At 43.1% G+C, this 21,954-nt stretch overlaps 1 protein-coding gene across 3 annotated transcripts in view; it reads right to left on the reverse strand.

Moving 5' to 3' along the window:
- Positions 1–21,954, reverse strand: part of RFX4 (regulatory factor X4) — a 167,104-nt gene that overhangs the window by 15,141 nt on the left and 130,009 nt on the right. For 2 of the 3 annotated variants that reach the window (XM_030856170.2, XM_060306135.1), the window contains exons 12-15: positions 20,603–20,697; positions 20,065–20,182; positions 7,971–8,090; positions 7,470–7,631 (exon numbers count right to left, since the gene is read on the reverse strand). In XM_030856170.2, coding sequence (XP_030712030.1) covers positions 7,470–7,631; positions 7,971–8,090; positions 20,065–20,182; positions 20,603–20,697 — 495 coding nt within the window. The remainder of the gene's footprint in view (positions 1–7,469; positions 7,632–7,970; positions 8,091–20,064; positions 20,183–20,602; positions 20,698–21,954) is intronic. The other variant, XM_060306134.1, reaches the window with a different exon arrangement.

Here is a 21,954-nt window from a genome sequence, read left to right on the forward strand (position 1 = left end):
GGTGAGAAAATTGAGGCCCAAAACTTGGTCAGGTAAGTGGCAGAGTTGGGATTTGAACCCAGATCTGCCCAACTCCATAACCTTTCCACAATAACAGTTGCTTCTCACACTTGCATGTGCATTTGCATCGCTGGGGATTTTGTTAAAATGCAGATCTGATTCAGTGGGAGATTGGGAGTTGAGCCAGCGATTCTGCATGTATAACAAGCTTCTAAATGATGACGATGCTGTTGGTCCATGGAGTACGCTTTGAGTAGCAAGCCTCTAGGAAACACTGCCTCCTGTCGTGCATCGTGTATGTTCAGGGCCATTACAGATCACAAGCTGTGAGACTCTGGTACAGACTTGTGAACATTTAAACTGCTTCCTAGCCTACCTGGCCATACCCTTCTGTCAGATTTTGGACCAAATCATTTGAACCTTTTCCCCACTAGGATTCTATGGACCATCACAGATGTTGCTCAGGTTTTGGGCCAGCCTAAGCCTTTCTTAGTACCCTCCTGAGAAATAAGCTCCTTTAAGTACGTCTAGATTCTAGAGCTGTCTTTCCCTATACATTAGCCAGTATAAATTTAAATTAACTAAAGTTAAATACAATTAAAAATTCAGCTCCTTAGTCACACTAACCCCCTTTCAAGTACTCAGTAGCCTCAAGTGGCTGGTGTCTACTGTTTTGGACAGCTCAGATTCACAAAAAAACAAAAAAAGTTTCCATCGTCACAGAAAGTTCCATTTGAACAGCTTTGTTTCGGAGTATTTGTTACTAAACAAACATTTCCTGTAACCTTCAAAACTGAGAAGAGAAAGAGGATTTTATATCTATCTCCACTCCCACTGGCTATCATCTATCCTAAAGGTGGCTGTGCTTAAGGAGAATATTTGCTGAAGCTGAAAACCTCATCTGTTTGAGTTACACTTTACCAACAGTTCCATGGCCAAAATCTGACTGACAAAACTGACCAGGGGCAGCAAATGCATCAGGTTCTCAGAGAGATAAGCTGATATGGCATGACCTGGCCCCTGTCCACCTCTGCAGCTTCCTCTCCTGCACCTTCTCCCTTGTTGATATACATCAGTCAAGTCCTCACTATGCCAGGCTCTTTTCTGCCTCAAGCCTGTACACATGCTGATCCCCACTACCTAAAATGATCTTTTCTTCTCCCCAGGCTTTATGTGGCTGGCCCCTTGTCATACTCCAGGTCTCAGATAAATGTCACGTCCTCAGAGAGGCCTCCTCTGACCACCATCTATGATGGGTCCCCATAGCACTTATGACCATTCAAAATTATATATTTACCTGGTGCTTTACTTCTGTATTGACTCTCTTACCCACTAGAATGTAAGGATCATGAGGACAGCAACTGCGCCTGTTTTTCTCGCTTGTGTACCCCAGGGCATGGCACAGATTAGACGTGGAATTACTTTTTGCGGAATGAATGAACAGATGAATGAATGAACAAATCCAGAGGTTCCAACATGAAGCCAAACCCCGGGTGGTGTGAAGTCAGGGGCAGATTAAACAATCTATTTTCAACCCCAGCTTTTATTGCCTAATTTCATTCCTTTGGAGAAAAGGAGGCAGCAGGGATGGACGAGGAGGAATTCACTGGCAGGGACAACTCTGGGGCTCTGTGAGTGAGTCACTGCGGCTCTGTGGCGGGGCCGCAGTGTCCACCAACTCCCACTCACTTCAGCTGCCCTCAGAATAACTGAGCTTTTGTTACTTGGAAAGACTAGCCACCAGTTATCTTTGTTACATCCTCAACTGATGCAGAGAAAACGCAGCTGGGCAGGCCAGATGTTCTACAGTTAGGGCTATTTATGAGGAATTTGCCTTTATATTTCTTTAGGCATCCTAGCATCTCAATGATTTAATTTGCTGGTTTTGTGTTGCAGGGAACCCATGGTGGGAAGTTGAAAACATAAGTTTAATAGTTAACTTTTATTGTCATTGCTGAAGGAGGGAATACTTAAAATGACATCATAAACGAGGTCTTAGAACCCTTCGGGGGCCTGACTTGCACAGAGCGGGATCTTAACGTTTTGCTTTAAAAGACATTAAAGAATTGCAGCCCAGTGTCCTGTGAAGTGGGTTGCTCCGTTTGGAACCACCTGCCATGCTCCTGAAGAGGAGGAGCACCCGTTTTCCTTAAAGAAAGCTAAGGGGCTTCCCTGGTGGCGCAGTGATTGAGAGTCCGCCTGCCGATGCAGGGGACACGGGTTCGTGCCCCGGTCCGGGAAGATCCCACAAGCCACGGAGCGGCAGGGCCCGTGAGCCGTGGCCGCTGAGCCTGCGTGTCCGGAGCCTGTGCTCCGCAACGGGAGAGGCCACGGCAGTGAGAGGCCCGTGTACCGCAAAAAAATAAAAATAAAAACAATTAAAAAAAAGAAAGCTAAGGTTTCTGAACTTGCTGGGCCAGGAGGAAGGTGGCAAGCCCACAACATTAGGAAAAAAAAGGATCAATGGGCCAGATTCTACCTTGTGGAAATCTGTTGAAATGGAACCTTTTACCCAGTCTCTTCTCATGGCATTGCCACAGACTCTGACATACCCAACCAAAACTGGCCATGCATCAGGTGGTTTGGGGTGCTTGATATGCCTTTCCTTTTCCCTCTGACTTTTCAAAACAATTAATAAATACCATCCTAAAACATATTTAGAAATACATACAGGTATGGACAGAGAACTAGATACAGATATAGATGGGTGGCTGTTTTCCTAGTGAGTCATAACTCATTCTCACACTACTTTGTATTCACTAGTCCTTGTGTCAAAGGTTCCCAAAGGTTATGTGCAATGAATTAATTTTCTCTTTGTGCTCACCAGACAGACATAATACTGTTCTCTTTTTCACAGCTGAAAAATGGGGAAGTGTCCATCAAGAGTGAGACACTGCTATGTGGAAGAGCTGCAGATACCTGATTGGCCCTGACTCTCAATGAGCTAAACTTGATGACACGTACATCATCTGAGCAATGATATTCAGAGTCCTAGAAGCCCAACAAAGTCACTAGATCACATAAAATTTCATTTAAGGCGTTAATAAGCTGTTTCAGCCAAGAGTTGTTTTGTTTTGTTTAATTTTCTCTACTACTTCTTCATTTCTTGCTTCCTGGCTTGGGTCCTTTTAAAAAAATTGGTTTTGCTTTTTTTTTTTTTTTAATTGTTAACCACTTTAGATACTTCTTGGAAAGTAATGGTATACAAATCAAGCAGTAATTTAAAGATGGAAATAAAAATTAGCTGGTCATGAAAACCATATGCTGAGTTAACTTAAAAAAAAACACAGCAAATGCATTTTATAAAATTTATAATAATTGTTCTCCAATTTACAACATTGTTCAATAAAAAACTGCACAAATTCCCAAACTTAAGAAGCCTACTATAATAGATTTCCTAAGATTTAGGTGTATATCATGGATAATTTGTGCTTTGTATTGTAATAGCTATAAAACCGTACATGTTGTTAGGAAATTATGTTTATGTTCCCTCCAAGACCATGACCCACAATGCATGCCAAGGTCCAGTCCAATTTAGCAGTGGAGTATTTCAAAAGTGGTACTTGAGAAAAATATTACAGATAGTTTTATACAGGATAACATTTTTAATGCCCCCTGGAGATATCTGAGAACAGAGCTGGAATGTGCCAAAATCTTCAAAGGTTACACTCATCTGAAGAGAACCTGTTTCACATTTGTATTTCTAAGAAGCTACTTTTACGACTCCTGAACACATTGCACAGAAATCTCTGTACACATTCATGATATTCCTGTGCCTCTGACTATCACACCTGCCATAGCGTGAGGCCTCCAAATTGCTACAAAGAAAGCCAGGAGCAGACTCACTAGCTGGCTGAGAATGATCATGAGATCCTAGGAATCTTTCCTTTGCACTCCTCCGTCCCCTTATTTCCTTATTGTCCTCTTGTTTGATCTGTTGCTACACTGGAAGAAAGGTTCCACTCAAATTGTTTCTGCTTCATAATGCAGAACTGTTTCATTTGCATATTTTCCCTGTTTATTTTAGAAGTAAGGATGTTATCACTGACTGACTGACATGTGTGTCTGCTGGGCGGTGGTGGGAGTACGTGGGCAGGATTATTCAGGTAAGTGGCTCCTAGATGCTCTCACTGCCCTTCCTTCCTTAGTGAGGCAGGAGACCCCCAACTCCAGTCTCCGATGGACCCCTGAGCAGCTGCGGAGCTGTGAACAGTGCTTAAGTTCTTTTCCCTTTTTATTTTCAGCGAATAACGTCGTTCTGTACTTTTCTTCTGGAACCTTCTAAACAGGAACTACAACAACCCACTAGGGAGAGAACATGGGAGGGAGGTGGGAGGCGGTCAAGTTCTTTCTGCTCCAAGTAGGAAACTAAATGCGACTTGAAGTGCATCTATGTAAACAAATGCAGGGATGCTCACATCTGAATTTCCACAGAAGAGGAAGACTCTCCAGCTGTGGACCCAAAGTGAAATCATCACTCCATCTAATGCCAGTTGTTGACAACCCTGCTTTTTTTCATCACTGCTCTAAAGAACCCAGTCTCCTGAGCTGTCTCTGACAAAGGGCCACTGGGTTTGTTGGCACGTTTCTGCCCCTGGCAATGTGCAAAAGAGGGCAGGCACCTTAAAGGCTCTTAAGCATCTGTTCATTCCCTCTCTGAGTAGCTCTGGTTCTGGAAACTTTAGTGAAAGAATTAATCAAATGACTCCTGGAGAATGACATGCTCTCTTGCCTCCAGGCCTCTGTACTACTTACTTCCTCTGCTTGGAATACCTTTTCTCTATTATTTGGCCCCCGACCAGACCATCCAAATAGAGGCTGGAAGCCCTGCTTTGTGCTCCCTAACACTCTGACCTTTCTCCCAACTCAGCACTCGTGACATTATATTGTAACTGCTGTCTTGCTCATCAGAACCCTAACCTCTCACAATAAACTCCCAGGGGCAGGGACCACGACTCACTTGTTTGTATCACCAGCTTTTGAAGTGTTTAGCTCACAGAGACCACTTGAGAAATATTTATTAGATAAATGAGTAAACGGATGGACGTGTGAGTGAACGAGCAGATAAAAGATAGCACCTAAATACGACAATCTCATCCTATTTGATCTTCAAAAATACATAATTTAGTTCCCAGCGTATTCTAGTTAGAACTGGGATATAACTAAGCCCACGCTATGAGGGGCTGGAGGAAGATTCTAACCGGGAGGATACCCAGCTTGAGAGTCACTGTGGATGTCCATGAGAGGTGGGGAAGGCCTGAACCAGATGGCAGCAGTGGGCTGGGAAGGAAAGGGTGGGTCAAGATTTGTGTTAGAACAACTGGCCTTGGGAGGTGTGGAGGAGAATGCCAGCTGCCTCTCCCATATCTGTTTCCCCTTCCCTGCCTGGGAACCCTATCCTACACTTCCCCGCCTCTCTTTACAGTTACATGAGGCCATGTGACTAAGTCCTCGCTGATGGAATCTAAGTGGAAGTGACATCCGCCAGCTTCAGGCCAGGGCTTTTCCGAGTCGGTCTTCCTCCTCCAGACCCACTCTCCATTTCCATTAGCTGGTTGCAGACTTGACAAAGCCCTAAGTCAGTGGTCCTCAAACTAGTCAGCCTCAGAATCACCTGGAGGCTTCTTGAGCAAATGGCTGGGCCCCACCCTACAGTTTCTGATTCAGTAGGCCTGCAGTGGGCTCTGGTAATGAGCATTTCCAACAAGTTCTCAGGTGATGCTGATACTTCTGGTCCATGGACCACACTTTGAGAACCACTGCCCTGGGGTACGGTGGAGCCTCATATTGAAGGAACACGTGTCTCTAAATGGTTGCATTAAAGAGAGCCTCCTCTCTGACTGAAACACCCTGCATGAAATAGATTTCCACTGTGTTAACGCCATCCATGTTTGGGTCTATCTGTTACAGTAACTTAGCCTATCCTAGCTAATACAGGAAGAGCTGAGGGAGAGGAGAGCTGATTTCCGGATTTGGTACTTGGGTAAATGAGGGAGTAGAAGATAATGAATTTAATTAGCACAGTCTTAACCAAGCTCTCCACTCCACTCTGGTCTGTTCACCTGCCCCACTCTCACCCAGGGCCATCTAGCAGAAGGTTGTTTCTGCCTTTGGTTCCTGTGTGCTCACTCCTCTGTTAGCTGAGTCCTTCTCGTCTTTTAAGGCTGCCTTTGAGACTCACCTCTCTCCTGAAGACTCTCCTCCGCCTGCCCAGGTTCCGGTGGGATGGACAGGGTCTGCTCCTCCCTGAACTCCTATACCCCTCTTGGCTGCAGCCCTCATCTTGTAGGCACTCCTAACAGTAACCCCTGCTATCTGGATAGCAGTGCACTGTTAACAAAGCACTTTGGCTTTTCTTACCTCATCTAATCCCCACAGCAACCATGTGTAAAAACGTGGAGGTGCACACAAACGCACACGTGCGTGCACACACACACACGTGTGCACACACGCACTCTATTTATTATATTAGCTAACACTTACTGCAGATTCCACATCCAGTGTATCATTTCCACAAGTCTTGAGAGCAAGGACATTTGCTGAATGACTGAATGAATCAGTTTGTTTATGGTAACTGCTGACTGTGGTGCCTGGGACCAGGAGTTTAACCCTTCTCCACCCTTTACTTTTCCTCCTCCATAAAATGGAACAATAATTACCTTGCAGTGTTACTGTGAATATCAAGTGAGACAATTATGCAAGGGCCCTTTGTGCATGGTAAAGCAACATTTAGACACTAGTAACTAGCTATTATTACCCTTGTAACATTTCTTCCATTTTCAAACCTTGTCTTGGCATGAAAGATCCTGCAGGATGTGACTCCGACTTACCTTTCCAGGCTTGTAACACTTCTTCATGACCACCTACATTTTAACCACTTTACCATTCCCCGAAAAGGCCCCATACTTCCTGCCCCGTGCGTTTGCACACACTGTCCTCTCCCCAGAGGCCCTTCTGTAATACCTTTGTCAGTTAAAATCAAGTTTCAGCTCAAATCCCCTCTTTTGTGAGGTCTCCAACCAGATGGACTCTCCCCTTCCTTGGGGACCCTGCAGCATTAGCTGGAACCTCCATTATTGCCCCTGCCTTGATTCTGGCTACCATGGCTTAGCATATGACTTCCTGTCTCCCCACTTTCCAGAGATGCCTCTCAGTTTCTGGCTCATGGAGGGCTCCCTTTCTTGTTTTCAAGAATGGCTGTGTTTTATATCATTTTAGTGACTTATCTTTTTTGGGGGGGGCAGTGGGTGGAGATTTTATCATGGACTTGATCTGCCAACTTGAAAACAGAAGCATAAGGAATACATACAAACGAATAAATGGATAACTGCAAGTCATCCATAAATCCAGGAGGATACTCAGATTTTGGCATTGTTTTGGGAGGGGGCTGGAGGGAGAATGTTTTTCCAGATAGCTCTGGCTTTAAACATCAACTCCCCACTCAGAGCCTTTGAGGGGCTGTTCATTACCTGTAGTGCTGAGGCCAGTGTACTCAGGGGATGGGTTGCTGACAGGGGAGGAGGGAGGTGGCACTTCCACGGACGTGGCAGATTTTGCTGGAGAAAACGATGGCACTGGTGAAGGGGTTGGTGGGGCAGCCTCCGTCAAGATAATCTCCTCTCGGACTTCTGCTATGGGTAGAGAAAGGGTGGGTTCTTAGAGCCAAAGGTCAAGGCAAGTTGTCTTTCAGGGACTTTTAAAAAGCAAATATTCTTTCTAATCTGTGTCATGTCACTCCTCTGCTTAAAACCTCTGATGGTTTCCCATCACCGTGGTGGCATGCAAGGGAATTCCCACGTACACACATGCCCACCCTCAAGAAGAAAAAGACATTATTGGTTTCCCACCATTTGACTTGTTTACCATAACTAAATTCTTTGGGCTGCGGAGCTAAAGAAACACAGAGCACAGAAGTAAAGATACAAATCAGATTGACAAGGAGGACGATTCCCAGTGAAATGCCGGCTTACCGGTGCTTCCTTCTCCCTTCATGGCTCGCATGAGCTCACTGGCGCGCTCCTGGCAGTGCAGGGATTCTAACAGGTAGAGCACATAGTCATCAAACATCAAGTGAATTAGGTGAAAAGACCCTGGTGAGAGAAGATCCAAACAGAAAGGTAAGTCATGTCGGCTCGGGTGTGCCCCTCAGCCTGGTCGATAACACGTCACACGGTGCTCTGACCCTCTGTCCTGGACCCTCATTCCCTCTCAGTTACGGATCACCTTGCGGTCAGAGGTTGCTCTCCTTTGTCGTCTCCTCACCTAGCCTGGTGTTTAGCATAAGGTAAGTGTCATTAACACTGCGGCAAGCGAGTCTTTTCCTTGCTCGATTTATTAATAGGACATCATCAAAAATGACACCTATTGAGCCATCTGTCAAAACGCGCCTGGGCTCTCACATTCGCACTGGCGTCATCCTCGTCTGGGCACCCCTCACTTTGTTCAGCATTGCTTGACGTAGTGCCTTGCATTTTTCTCTCTTCCACAAGTTTATCTTATTTCCCCGACTGGACTTAAGGATATTCACGGCAGGGACTTTGCCTTCTAACTCACTGGTGTCTACCAATGTACACAACATAATTCCAGGAGCATAACTGACACTTTAAATTAGCAACAACGGAATTATTTCCTTAAATGTTTCTGAGACTTCCGTTTAGCACATGGTTGTTACAAAAGGTATTATAATGGAAAAGATTTGGTATCCTCAAGCAGTATTCTTCATTTTAAATTTAGAGTAGATTACTTCATAAAAAGGGATGTGAACAATCATTTTAAAAGATTTTTCCCATGTGCCAGCCTTTGTGCTCAAAGTATTATATTCTCTAATTTAATATCTACCACCACCTTGTGAGGCAGGTGCTCTTACTCCTGTTTTGCAAAGTCAAGTACTTGTGCAAGATGACACAGTACATTACTTCAAAACCATCTTTTTTTTTTTTAATATTTATTTATTTATTTGGCTGTTCCGGGTCTTAGTTGCAGCCTGCGGGATCTTCGTTGTGGCATGCGGGATCTTTAGCTGTGGCAGGCAAACTCTTAAGGCATGTGGGATCTAGTTGCCTGACCAGGGATCGAACCCGGGCCCCCTACATTGGGAGCGCAGTCTTAGCCACTGGACCACCAGGGAAGTCCCCCAGACCATCATTTCTTGCACGTCATGCTGCATGGACAGTGGAAGATCCACATACGGAAGGGGCCTTCATGTCTGCTGTCATGAAGACCTCACGGATGCCAGCGTCAGAGAGGCCAAGCCTTCATCTCTAGTCCCATGTTTCCACCTCTCAAGGGACATCTCCACATGGACATCCTGCTGTCCCATGAAGTGTCCAAAACGTCTCACCGACTATTTACAAGCTGCCCTCCTCTTCCCATTTCCCTTGAGTTTGCTTTTTTTAGAAGCCTTATGAGACTCTGGCATTATTTATTATCTTGTGATCCTAACATCATCATCAACACCACTATTATTGTCATCATCATCATTGTCATCTCCCATTTATTGAATGCTTACTATGTGCCAAGAACTCTGCTAAGCACTTAACACAGGTCTTATCCTTTCACCAAACTGTGAGATAGGTGGTATTATCCTCTTACACACAAGGAAATGAGTCTCTCCATTGGAATTAAGTGGGGATTGGCCTCAGTTTGCTCTGGCTCCAAAAATCCGTTCCCATTTCCCCTACAGATCATCTGGTCCAGTCTCCTCATAGCACAGATGGGGAAAATAAAGAACATGGTTCCCAGAAGGGCCATTTGAGTTGGGCTCTATGCCTTTTCAGGTCTCAGAAATAAGGTGATGAGGGCCAGTTGGGGGCTTTTGGATGACTCCTCTTTGGTGGAATTTATTAATTTTCTCCTTTTTAGTTGCACCTGGCTTCTTTGTACACGTGCTCGCGCGCGCGCGCGCACACACACACACACACACACACACATTCATTTCAGATAGATTGATTCTTTTGCTCCAGAAATGTTACAGAAGAAAATCCCCTGCTTAACTCTGAGGCCACTGGATGCCCTGCAGGTCATGCACATCTACACCAATACCCCGTCTCTCCGGAGCTGCCACCACCTATGATCCTTGTGCCCACAGAGCTCCACGTCCACGTCCCCTGTCCTGCACTTTCTTCACATTTTTCCTCCATCTCCAGGGTGCTGTGTCTGTTTTTTGACCCCACTTGGAATTCAGCAAGGTTCAGGGTTTTTTTGAGTCATGGTGAAATGCAGACTTCCAAGACTAAACTTTCCATCTACTTCCCCAAAATGAGTCCTATGAACCGCTGAGGAGGTACAGCATTGTGGGTAACTGCATGGGTCTGGATCAAACTGCCCAGGTTGAGCTCCAGCTCTGCCACTTAGTAACTGGGACCTTGGATGAGCTGCTCCTCGAAAACGTTAAAAATAAAACCAGCCGTTTACTGAGCCCTTGCGCTGTGGCAGCCACTGGGTTAACTGCTGCAGATTTATTATTGCATTTAATTCTCATCACAACCATTTGAAATGAGCGATACCCTCCTTCTGCAAAGGAGGAAACTGAGACTTAGAGGAGTAAAGTAACTGTCCAATGTCACACAATTATTAAGTGGCAGACATGGGATTTGAATCCAAGACTGTCTGATTCTGAAGTTGTTCTTCAATCGTGCAATATGGCTCTCTAAAAGGGAAACAGTCAAACCTATTTTACAGAAGTACCATAATGAGGAAAAGTATATACTAGATGCTTAATAAATAGTAACTAAGGTCGCTTTTGCTATTAATGTTCTAACACCCTGTGATGTGACTGTTTTGTTCATAGAGTCAAAGAAGTCAAAAGATAGCATCAAATACCTAAAAGGAAAAGGTCTCCGAAATGAAGAAGTATTTGCTGAGATGTGGCTCTAAGTCAATAAGGATAGAAAGAGAGAAAGACACTATGAAACCGAATTAGAATGGAAAACCCTAGATAATAAAAATGGCTTTAGTAGTTTTAGCACAGGCAGGCACCTTGGATCATCTATACAGCACCCCTGTCTAATAGATAAAGAAACAAGATCTGAGGTGAAGACACTTGCCTAAGACCACACTGTTAGAAAACATCAGAGCTGGGTTTGGAGGCCAGTACTCCAGGGGAAGTGTTGATTTGGGGTTTCAAGCTCTCTTCCTAATGACTCTCATCATTTACCCAATTGGTCTGATAATTTTCAATCATCTTTCAAACAAGGAGAGTTTGTAGAGCTACTGCTTCTTGCTTATTACTATTGTGCAAAGTGCTCTTAGTACAAAGGAAACTTAAAGTTCAGTCACTGACTCCACAAAAGCTACAGTGTCCTTAGCAAAAATCAATCCTTAAGATTATTAGGTAACAAACAGTTCAGTGCCAGGGTACACAAAGACTGATGAGAGGGAGAGGGGAAGGAGGCAGGGGAGGGAAAGAGGGAGAGGAAAAGAGAAACATCAAAGACAGACAGGATAGAGGCAATTATAGCTAACATTCCTGCTTTATTTCTTCCCTTAGCACTTAACACCATCTGCTATACTATATATTGAAATTATCTTTATCATGTGCCTCCCTACACTAGATTGTAAGCTCCATAAATGCAGGGATTTTTATCTTTTTTTTTTCCCCCACTGTTCTATACCCGGTGTCTAGAACAGTGCCAGGCACAGTAGAGGCTCAATGGTTATTTGTTGGATGAATGAATCAAATGAGCAAGCACTGACCACTTACCATATGCTCTGTGCTAAGCCCTTTTAATTTTCCAACAACACTATGAAGGGTTTTTTTTTAATTTATTTATTTTTATTTATTTATATTTTGGCTGCATTGGGTCTTTGTTTGCTGTGTGTGGGCTTTCTCTAGTTGGGGCGACCGGGGGATACTCTTCGTTGCAGTGCGCGGGCTTCTCATTGCGGTGGCTTCTCTTGTCGTGGAGCACGGGGTCTAGGTGCGTGGGCTTCAGGAGTGGTGGCACGCAGGCTCAGTAGTTGTGGCTTGCGGGCTTAGTTGCTCTGCAGCATGTGGGATCTCCCTGAACCAGGGCTCGAACCCATGTCCCCTGCACTGGCAGGCAGATTCTTAACCATTGCGCCACCAGGGAAGTCCCAAGGAGGTATTATTATCTTCAGTTAACACATGGGGGAAATGAAGTCTCAGAGGATTTTAAACCACTTGCCTAAAGTTACAGAGCTATTGAGCATCAGAGCCCGTTATGGAAAAAGGTACTAGGATAGAGACAAAAGGAGATTGTTGTTGTTATATGGTAACATAGTTAATGGCACCTTATAGAATCAAAGCATTTCTTTTTTCTTATGAAAAGTTTCAAACATATGGAAAAGTATAAAGAATTTTAAGGGAATTCCCTGGTGGTCAGGGGTTAGGACTCTGTACTTCCAATGCAGGGGGCAGGGGTTTGATCCCTGGTTGGGGAACTAAGATCCCGCGTGCTGCACAGCACGGCCAAAAAAAAAAAAGAATTTTAAAATGAACGCCAGTGTACTCAACACCAAGCTTTATAATATTTTAACATTTTACCATATTTGAATCATATTTTTAAATTGAAGATAAAAATGAACCCCCTGTGTTCCCTTCCTTAATCCTACTTCTCTGCTTCCTGTGTTCATGCCCTGATGTAATCACTGCCTCGAATCTGGTATTTACTGTTTACATGCATTTCTATACTCTTACTGCCTATATTTATATATCCATAAAAACACATGATATTGTTTTTTATTTTCAAACTTGATAGAAATGGTACCATACTTTACAGAGTATTCTACAACCTGCACTTGATACTTTGGGTGTTTTTAGGTCTATCCACACTGACACATGTAGGTCTTGTTTAATGGCCATTGTGTGACTATGCCACGATCTATTTGTCCATTCTCCTGTCGATGAAATTTAGGTTATTTACAGTTTTCACTATTGGAAACTGGCTCTAATGAATATTTTTTGTACCTGTTGCCTAGGTACAAAAAATACCTGGCTCTAGGACCAGAGGTGGAATCAATGGGTCCAAGAGCACCTGCATCTTAAGTCTTAATGAGATAGTGCCACACTGCTCACCAAAATCTTCTACATCCTTACTGGTAGCATAGGAAATACAGTATTTGCCATCTGAAGGGTATGAAATGTTATTGTCTTTATAAGTTGCAGTACCCTAATTACTAGAAAGGTCCACCTCTTTTCATATGATATTGCCCATTTGAATTTCCTCTTCTGTGAACTGCCTATTCATATTCTTTGCCCATTTTTCTACTGGGGTATTTGTCTTTTAAAAATGTATTTAGAGGGATTTATCATATATTCTGGATATTAATACTTTGTTCGTTATATGCATTGCAAAATATCTTCCCCCTTTCTGTGGCTTTTTTTTTTTTTTGGCCACACCATGCGACTTGTGGGATCTTAGTTCCCTGACCAGGGATCGAACCCAGGCCCTCGGCAGTGAAAGTGTGGAGTCCTAACCACTGGACCGCCAGGGAATTCCCTCTGTGGCTTTTATCTTTTAATTTCGTCTATGTTGTGCTTATTAAACAGAAATTTAAAATCCGAGTGCAGTCAACTTTGCCAATATTTTCCTTATGATTTATCCTTTTTGGTACTTTTTTAAAGAAATAATTTCCTATTCCAAAGTCATAAACTTACCATCCATATTTTCTTCTAAAAGGTTTTAAGTTTTGGTTGTTTTTTTTTTCATTTAGATGTTTCTTTTCAGAAGGGGAAAATTGTTTCTAGGGAAGGGGTCTAATTTTATTTTATTTATCCTAAAATGCGTGTCCCAGAACCTTTGTCCACTGATTTTTAATGCCATATCTCTGTCACACAGATCATCTGTACAGTCCTCTTGTTGAGACAGAAAGGCAAGAATTTGATGAGGCAAAGACAAGTTTCATGTCAGTCTGTCTTGGGCATCTCTGCTGTTTCACTACTCTTTGTCTAGCACTGTTAGATGACCACATTGTCTTACTCCTTAATAAACCTGAACGTCAGGTAAGCAAGTCCCTATACCTGTTCTTTATGACTTTCAAAATGCCTTTACTATTCTCAGGCTTTTGCTTTTCTATATGAATTTTAACATCAGATTTTCAAAATCAAAGGAAGAAAAAGTTAAGAACCAGATGGAAATTCCAATTGATTTATATATTTGAAGGGCATATCCTTTTCCAGATATGAACAGGGTATATTTCAGTAATATTTAAAAATTTTTTTCCTTGAAGGTCTTAAAATAATTTTTGTTAGAATTTTTTTCTGGGCACATTTCTATTGCTATTGTGAATGGGATATATAGATATAGATCTATAGATACACAGAGACAGATATTTTCTAGTTAATGGTAAGAATGTCAATGATTTTTAAAAAACTGAATTCAGTAACCTGCCTGAATTCTTATTTGTTCTATTAGTTTGTAGATTCTCTTTTTCTTGTCAGCCATCATGACATGTCTAGAAATAAAGACAATTTTGTGTTTTCCTTTTCAATTCTTATATTTCATTTCCTTTTCTTATTGCATTGGCTAGGACCTCCAGTACGTATCTATCAGAAACAGCATTAGAAGGCATTTGTGTCTTATTCATGACGGGAATGGGAAAACTTCTAAAGTTTCACCATTTGGTATATTGTTTTCTGCAGATTTTTGAATGCTCTTTAACATATTAAATAAATTCCCTTCTATTCCTAGTTTGCCAAGAGTTTTTAAAAATTATACTTGAAAGCTGAACTGTATCAAATACATTTTTTCCTTTGTATCTATAGAGATGAACATATGACTTTTCTCTTTTAATTTGTTAATGCAGTATGTTAAATAGTAATTTTCTGACTTTGAATCATACTTGAATTCTTGGCATAGGCCTCATTAACCATGATTTAAAAAAAAATTTGCCCTGGATTTGATCTGCTAGTATTTTATTTAGAATGTTTTCATCTATATTTATGTGTGGTTGAGTCATAATATTCTTTTCTTCTACAGCTCTTCCAAGATTTTGAAACTGAGATTATATTAGCTTCATAAAATTAACTGTACAGCTTTCCTTCTTTTGTTTTCATGTTCATTTTCATAAACTAAGGATTTTATGCTTCTTAAAAGTTTAGTAAACGTTGCAATTTATGCCTGATGTTTTTTGAGGGAAGAGACCTTTTCATTTACTGTGGTTATTATTTGATCTTATTTCTAGCATCCTGTTTCATATTTTGAGTTTACGATCCTTTTTCTAAGCTTCTTTTATCTTCTCAATTCTTGCCATTTAAGTTTTCACATTTTTCCATTTTTCTTTGGTAACTTATGATTCTATTCTTTTAGTGATGATCATATATCCAAACATCTATTAAATCCAAACTATAAATTTTTTTCAACAAAGTCTACAGTTATTTAGTATTTCAAGACAAAGACCTTAGCATGCGTTAACTATTCCTTAAAGATTCTCTCCCAGCTACCCTGTGTTTTATTGTTTCCTGGAATTTGGTTTTACTTTCTTGAAACACACACAAATTAGTTTTTAAATTACAACCAAAAGTTAATTACATTTGCTTATATATTTTAAAATTTCTCTCATCTTAAAACAGGGCTCCCAAATTCTTTGACACTCCTTCCTGGGAAAATTGTGGGGGGGTGTCTATGCACTTCCTTCAATCTTGGTAGGTTTGTGACTGCTTTGATCAACAGAGTAAGGGGGAGTGAAACTTTCACTTCTGAGATTGGGTCATAAAGGCAATGCGGCTCCCCCCTCGGCACACTCACTCATGGGGCCTAAGCTTCCATGTGAGAGGTTCAACTGGCCAGAGGCCACTGTGTGGTGAGGAAACTGAGCCACATGGAGAGGCCACCTGAACACACTCCAATCGGCAGTCCTAGTGTTCAAGTCATCCCAGCTCAGGCACCAGACACGTGAGGGAAAAAGCTTCCAGAGGATGCCAGCCTCCAGCCGTCGATGAACTCCAGCTTTTGAGTCTTCCCCTCTGAGGTCCCAGACATCATAGAACAGAGACAAGCCATCCCCGCTGGACTCTGCCCAAATTCCTGACCCATAGAATCTGTAAGCATAATACTGTTTTAAACCACTACACTTTTGTTAAACAACAACAATAACTAGAATATTGTTGTTTCTTGTATCCCAGACCTTAGCTATGGTTTTATTTTTCTTCTTACTGAAATCCATTCTTTAATTTTTTTTTTTTCGCGGGCCTCTCACTGTTGTGGCCTCTCCCGTTGCGGAGCACAGGTTCCGGATGCGCAGGCTCAGCGGCCATGGCTCACGGGCCCAGCCGCTCCGCGGCATGTGGGATCTTCCCGGACCGGGGCACGAACCCGTGTCCCCTGCATTGGCAGGCGGACTCTCAACCACTGCGCCACCAGGGAAGCCCCCATCCTTTAATTTTATTTAAGTGAAGTTCTATGGGTGCCATATAGTTCTCTTAGTTTTTGTATAACTGAATATGTCTGTGCTTTGCCCTCACTCTTGAATAATGGTTGACAGTTCTTTGTTCTCAGCACTTAAAAGATATTATTCCATTGTCTCCTGGCATCTCTTATTACTCATGATTGTCTAATTATTGTTCTTTTCTCTCATAGCTTAAAAAAATTTTTACTCTATCAATATGGTTTTAGAAAATCCATCAATGAGGGGTAAACAAATTTGTCTAGCCTTTTTGTGCCATGCATCTGAGCCCAGGATATTTGTCTCAGTTGTGGGAATTGAAAAAGCATGGGTTTTGTGGTCATGCACATCTGATTTTGAAACAGGGCTCTGCCACTTGCCATATTGATTTTGGGCAAGAAAATTCTCCAACTCAGTAAAAAGGTACCTATTATTATCTGCCTTGCAGAGTTGATGTGAGAATTAAATGGTTCTATGTGCTTCCTACACATTTGTTATAAAGAGTAGCATTATCCTGCCTTTGCTTCATGTTCTATCACGACTTCCTTGTCTGTTATATTGAGGGCAGTAATAGTGGACCTCATAAGTTGTTGTGAGAATTAAATGGGAAAGTGCCTACTGTTATGTCTAGTGTACACTAGTCCCTGAATAAATGTTACTTTGCTTTTCTTATTACTATTCAGCTGGAGGAAGTTAAAGAGGCCTTGGCAGTGTGGCTCTAGCATGGGATAGATCCCCAGGGGAGCTCAGCTTAGTTTGCTGTGCATCCTGGGCAAGCCCCCTCTCCTCTCTGGGTCTCCTGCTTCTTCTCCCGAATACAGGGAAAGCAATTCCTGCCTCCTGGTGCTTGGAGGGGGCCTGAGAGACATTTTGAATGTCAAGATCCTGCAATTTAGCAGGTTCTGGGTAAGAGAGCCAGGCCAGGACATCTAAACATTGAGAAGCAGTCTGGAGGCTCCGTCCGTCATGGCCACTTGGCCTGGGAGTTGATCCCATGTGGCCTCCCCGGCCCCGCCCGAGTGGGTGAGCTTTGATGCTAGGCCAGAAAACAAGCGTGTAAAAAGGTGAAAACCTGGGAAATGATATGTAGCCCTGCCCCCTTGGCCGTCAAACCCGAGGCAGCCTTTCACAGCATTTCATGCTGAAGCACTTCCAGGAACTATTGTTGCCTTCCGGATGTTCCTAACAGTGAAACAGGGGCATCTGGTAAAAACCCATAGTGAAAGGTAAAGGCACCTGCACTGACTTGGGATCCAGGTATCCTACGAACTAAAATCAGAGCAGTCAACTGAAAATATGTTGTTGTTGCTTTTTTTAAATAGAACCTCTAATTTCCTCAGCCCCATTAGGATGAAAAGTTCATTGCCTGCTACCCTACCTTTGCTGACTAATTTTGCTAGAAAGTGCTGCTGCAGCAGAGAAAGAAAGTCTGGCTACTTTAGTTCACCGCATAGGCTCTTTCAGTGAAAAGGAATTAGGGAGAAAAGAGTGAAAAGGAATTAAGGAGAAGAAAGGAGTCAACTACCTTTGAAAGAGGCTGTTCTGCGAAGAGGTGATAGAGTCCCCCCGTGGGATCATTGTGATATTCCACACGATCATTGTGACGGTCAGCCTGCTACTCGGACATACAAACCCCGCACCATTCACAGCTACCAGGATCGTGTGGGAGTTATAAGATATATAGAGCTGGCCCCTGTGGTTGGGGGAGGGGCCAGGGAACAGAGGGCTCTTTTTCCTAATTAGCTGTTTTTATACAGGGAACACATGACCCAAACACAACCACCAACTGTGTCTTTGACATATACAGGCAGAAAGGGGGAGCTGGGCTTTTGTCTGCCGCAAATTCTTTCAACTTGCCTGTCACCCCAAGCTGTAAAACTCAACAATGAGTCGGATGAGCAGGACCATTTCAGATAGTTTGCTAAATGGACTTGGAGACAGGTATTATTTCCATCTGTTCAGGGTTGAAAAATACTGTAAAAGTAAAATTGGGTTAATATCTTTTTTCTTTCCTTTTCTAAAAGATTTGTGACCATGTTTGCCATTTGCCTGAGTTTCCAGTGTATCCTAGAATGTGCGTGGTTCAAAAAGAAATAAACACATTTTAAGGAATAATATTTCTTAGTAATAAATTCAACCTATTCTAATTGTTCTACTTTCCATAACATTGACTGTTAACTTAGTACATACAAATGGATTTCAAAGGCTATTACAACATAGACTACTTTCCCTGTCTAATGAAGGGTGTTTGATAATATACAGTCAGTATAAGAATCAGCAACTTGAAGAATAAGATATAAAACAAGGAAAGGGTGCTTGCTTTGTGGATGTATATATACTTATTTGTGCGGTATCGTTCTTCTTTGATTTCTGAAGCAATGAAAAAAATCTCGAATATTTTTCACCCATCAGCTTAACTGAAAGCAGTTATGCACAAATGATCTTCCCAGAGCCACAGGTAACATGTGCTAACACTAACTATGCTGAACTGGAAGTCATCAAAATGCCATGCCTGGTGGCACTGCCCAGGTAGCAGTCACCAGAGCATTTCCATATACAGCTCAAAGAGAATTTCCATCTGTAGCCATGGTGCAGGCAGGTTCAGAGAACTTCCCAACGCTGAGATTAAAGAAATCCACAACAAAACGCTTCTCCAATTGGGTAAACACAGTCTTTCATGGACAGAGCTGTTTAGAAAAAATAGTGCCTTCTTTGTTTCACCACATATTCACTGCATTGTATAGCACAACTGGGAAATAGTGACAAGACCATAAAAAGCTAGATGGAAAAGTGTCAAATTAAACCCAGAGCAAAACCCAGAGCTGATTGGCTTAATTGGAGATAATGAGAAGCAAAACCACATCTCTACTTGCAAAGTAAAACAGAGAACTGAAGCAATTACCCAGAAAATTCACAAACAGCCCTTTGCCGAAATGCCTAGAAAACTGAGGCCAAAGTGTTTTGAGATTTCAAATGTCTGGATAATGCCTTAAAGTTCCACCTCACTTTGCTAATGATGACCTGGACTCAATGCATATGCCATTCTTTCCAGTGAAAAATGGCATTCACCCCAAGTCGGTGATTAGGTTCCTGCCCGCAGAGACTACCGTAAGCACCTCCGGTCAGAGATTTCAAGTCCCGTTAAACTGGAAAACAGGAGACAAGGACTTGGGGTAGGGATGTGTCCTGGAGGTGATGAAAACCCAAGGGGTCAGTGAAACAAAAGGGAAAATGAATGCAAAAGTCGTTTACTGGGGATCACACTGGGGCACGTTATCAAAGAAAACTTTACCCACCACTGGCCTGTCAATCAAGCCGTTTGCAAATTTTGCACTCGGAGGCTTCTTCATGTGCCCAGTCTTGGCAAATCCACACTATGAAATTTGGCAAAATAGACCAGTGGAAGCAGCCATGACTGGGGACTTCCAGAAAAAGGGGAGCACAGCCACTGCTATTTACTCCTCTTTAAACTCAAATAATGTTATCTGTGTGCAAGCCTCTCGTTTTCAGATATGTATACTTCTCCTTTAGCGTGCAATGCCATCTTTCTCCCTGAAAGTCCTAACAATATCGTGTCCCCCCAGAATAGAGAATGTTTCCGGGTGATGTCCTTGTGGTCTCAGAGACAGCAAGACCATGCCTGACTCCGGAGAGATGGACTTGGTACATGGAGCCCGGAGAAGACGTGTTTGGATGTGGGGAGGGCTGGGGTGGCCTTACCGAAGCTGGGGGCACTGTGCAAGGTCATGTCCCGGATCACCCTTGTGCCGAAACAGGACCACATCAAGAGGAACTGCTGGGCCACCTTCTTCAAGGACCCTTGCCTCTTGGCAGCCACCTACAAGAGAGTGAACGTCTGTATGCGTGGTTGATTTGACCTTCATTTATTACCGTCTCTTATTGAAATGACAGGAAGGCTTTGGGTCTCTAAGTTCAATGTTATAGACTTTTTATTTTTAACAGCAAAAACACACTTTAAGAAATGAAATCTTATGTTGAGACTCAACAGGTACAACCGCTAGGAGAGATGCTGACCTGGTTGAACCAGGGGAGGGAGACTCTAAGAGTCCTGCCTCGTGACACACCCCTCCCCCACTCCTGAGGGGGGCCCAGGCCTCTCCTTGCATCCCTAGGGCTCCGAGGCTGCCGAGGAAACACTCAGCTAGCTCACTGCGGGGCTCTGTATTACCCAAGCGCCATCAAGGCGAGTGATGGGCTGCCACACCCGGGCCTGCACCTTCCGCTTCAGCTTACCAACCTTCACAACACACCGGTCCACCATGGTGTCCAGCCACTCGATGTAGGACTCGATGGGAGACTGCTCCTCCAGGAGATGGTCGAACTCCTGATACACTGTCAAACAGAGGAGACCCCACACACCATGCAGTTGTGTTTAAACACACACAGGTGTTAAAAGAACAAAGGAATACAACGGAATAAAATAAAAAACTCCAAAGTCTTAGCAGGGTATTCAAGGATTTAGAGAATACACCCCAACTTACCTTTCCAGGCTCATCCTCCGTGCCTGTGAACACTTTAAGCCCTGGCCACCCCGGGTTACTTGCCATCCCCGCTTTTCTCAGGCAGTTCCCTCTGCTTAGACTGTTTAGTCTGTCATGAAACAGCTGAAATGATCCTCCGATGAAATCCTATTTACCCTCCCATGCCCCTCGCCGGCAGAACTGATCACTCTCCCTCTGTACTTTCACAGCACTTTACTATTTGCATTCTACCTTCACTGTATCACTAAGAACACTGCTATAGTTAGGGGTGTGCATGGGCGTGTCCCCCTGCTACTTCTTTGCCTGATAGCTTTATTAGCTGGCACATTACCTGTGCTATAGCTCTTATCCAGTATGCGCTTGCTTGCATGACAGGGGAGATGCACTGCTGCTCTCTTGCTCTCTGCCCCATGGTAAGGCACATTTGACCATTCAAATGTCTCTGAACCACAACCATACTGGACAAGCAGCCTAACCAGCCTCTCAGTGCTTGACACATAGCAGACGCTTAATAAACGTTGGTGTAAAGGAAACCATCACTGTGCCCTCCAGTTTCCATACTGGTCAAAGGAGGATCATCATATCACTTTACAACCTGTCTTCAGGTACAAGTCAAATCATTGAGTATAGAAGGATTCTGTAATCAGTGAAGCACTGCAGAAAGTAGAAACATTGCTGTGGTGATCTCCAATCCGGAACATCTCCTCTTACTACATTTCTTTGTGTTTTTGTATGTGAAGCTCAATAAATCAAACCACGATTCAGGATTCACATGTTCCTACAGTTTTCATTTGTCTGAGCAGCTTTTGTTGTCCCATTTTCCAGGACTGGCCAATCTGCTCTATTTTACTTAACTGATAACTGCTGCAAGAGGTCAGCTTCCAGGACCCGAAAACATATACTTTAGAATGAGAAAGGACTTTACAAAACCCATTTAGTTGATCTGTCTCATTTTATAGGTGAGGAAGCTATGTCTTAGAGATCAGATGACCCCCTCAGAGTCAGAGGGTGAGTTGGTGGCAGAGCAGGAACTGGAACCCAGTCTCTGACTTTCCCTCTGGTGTTCCTTCGCTCTTCACGGCACTGCCTGTGCGTCTGAGCCACTGTG

The sequence above is a fragment of the Globicephala melas genome, chromosome 10 (genome assembly GCF_963455315.2).
Source record: "Globicephala melas chromosome 10, mGloMel1.2, whole genome shotgun sequence".
Taxonomy (NCBI): domain Eukaryota; kingdom Metazoa; phylum Chordata; class Mammalia; order Artiodactyla; family Delphinidae; genus Globicephala; species Globicephala melas.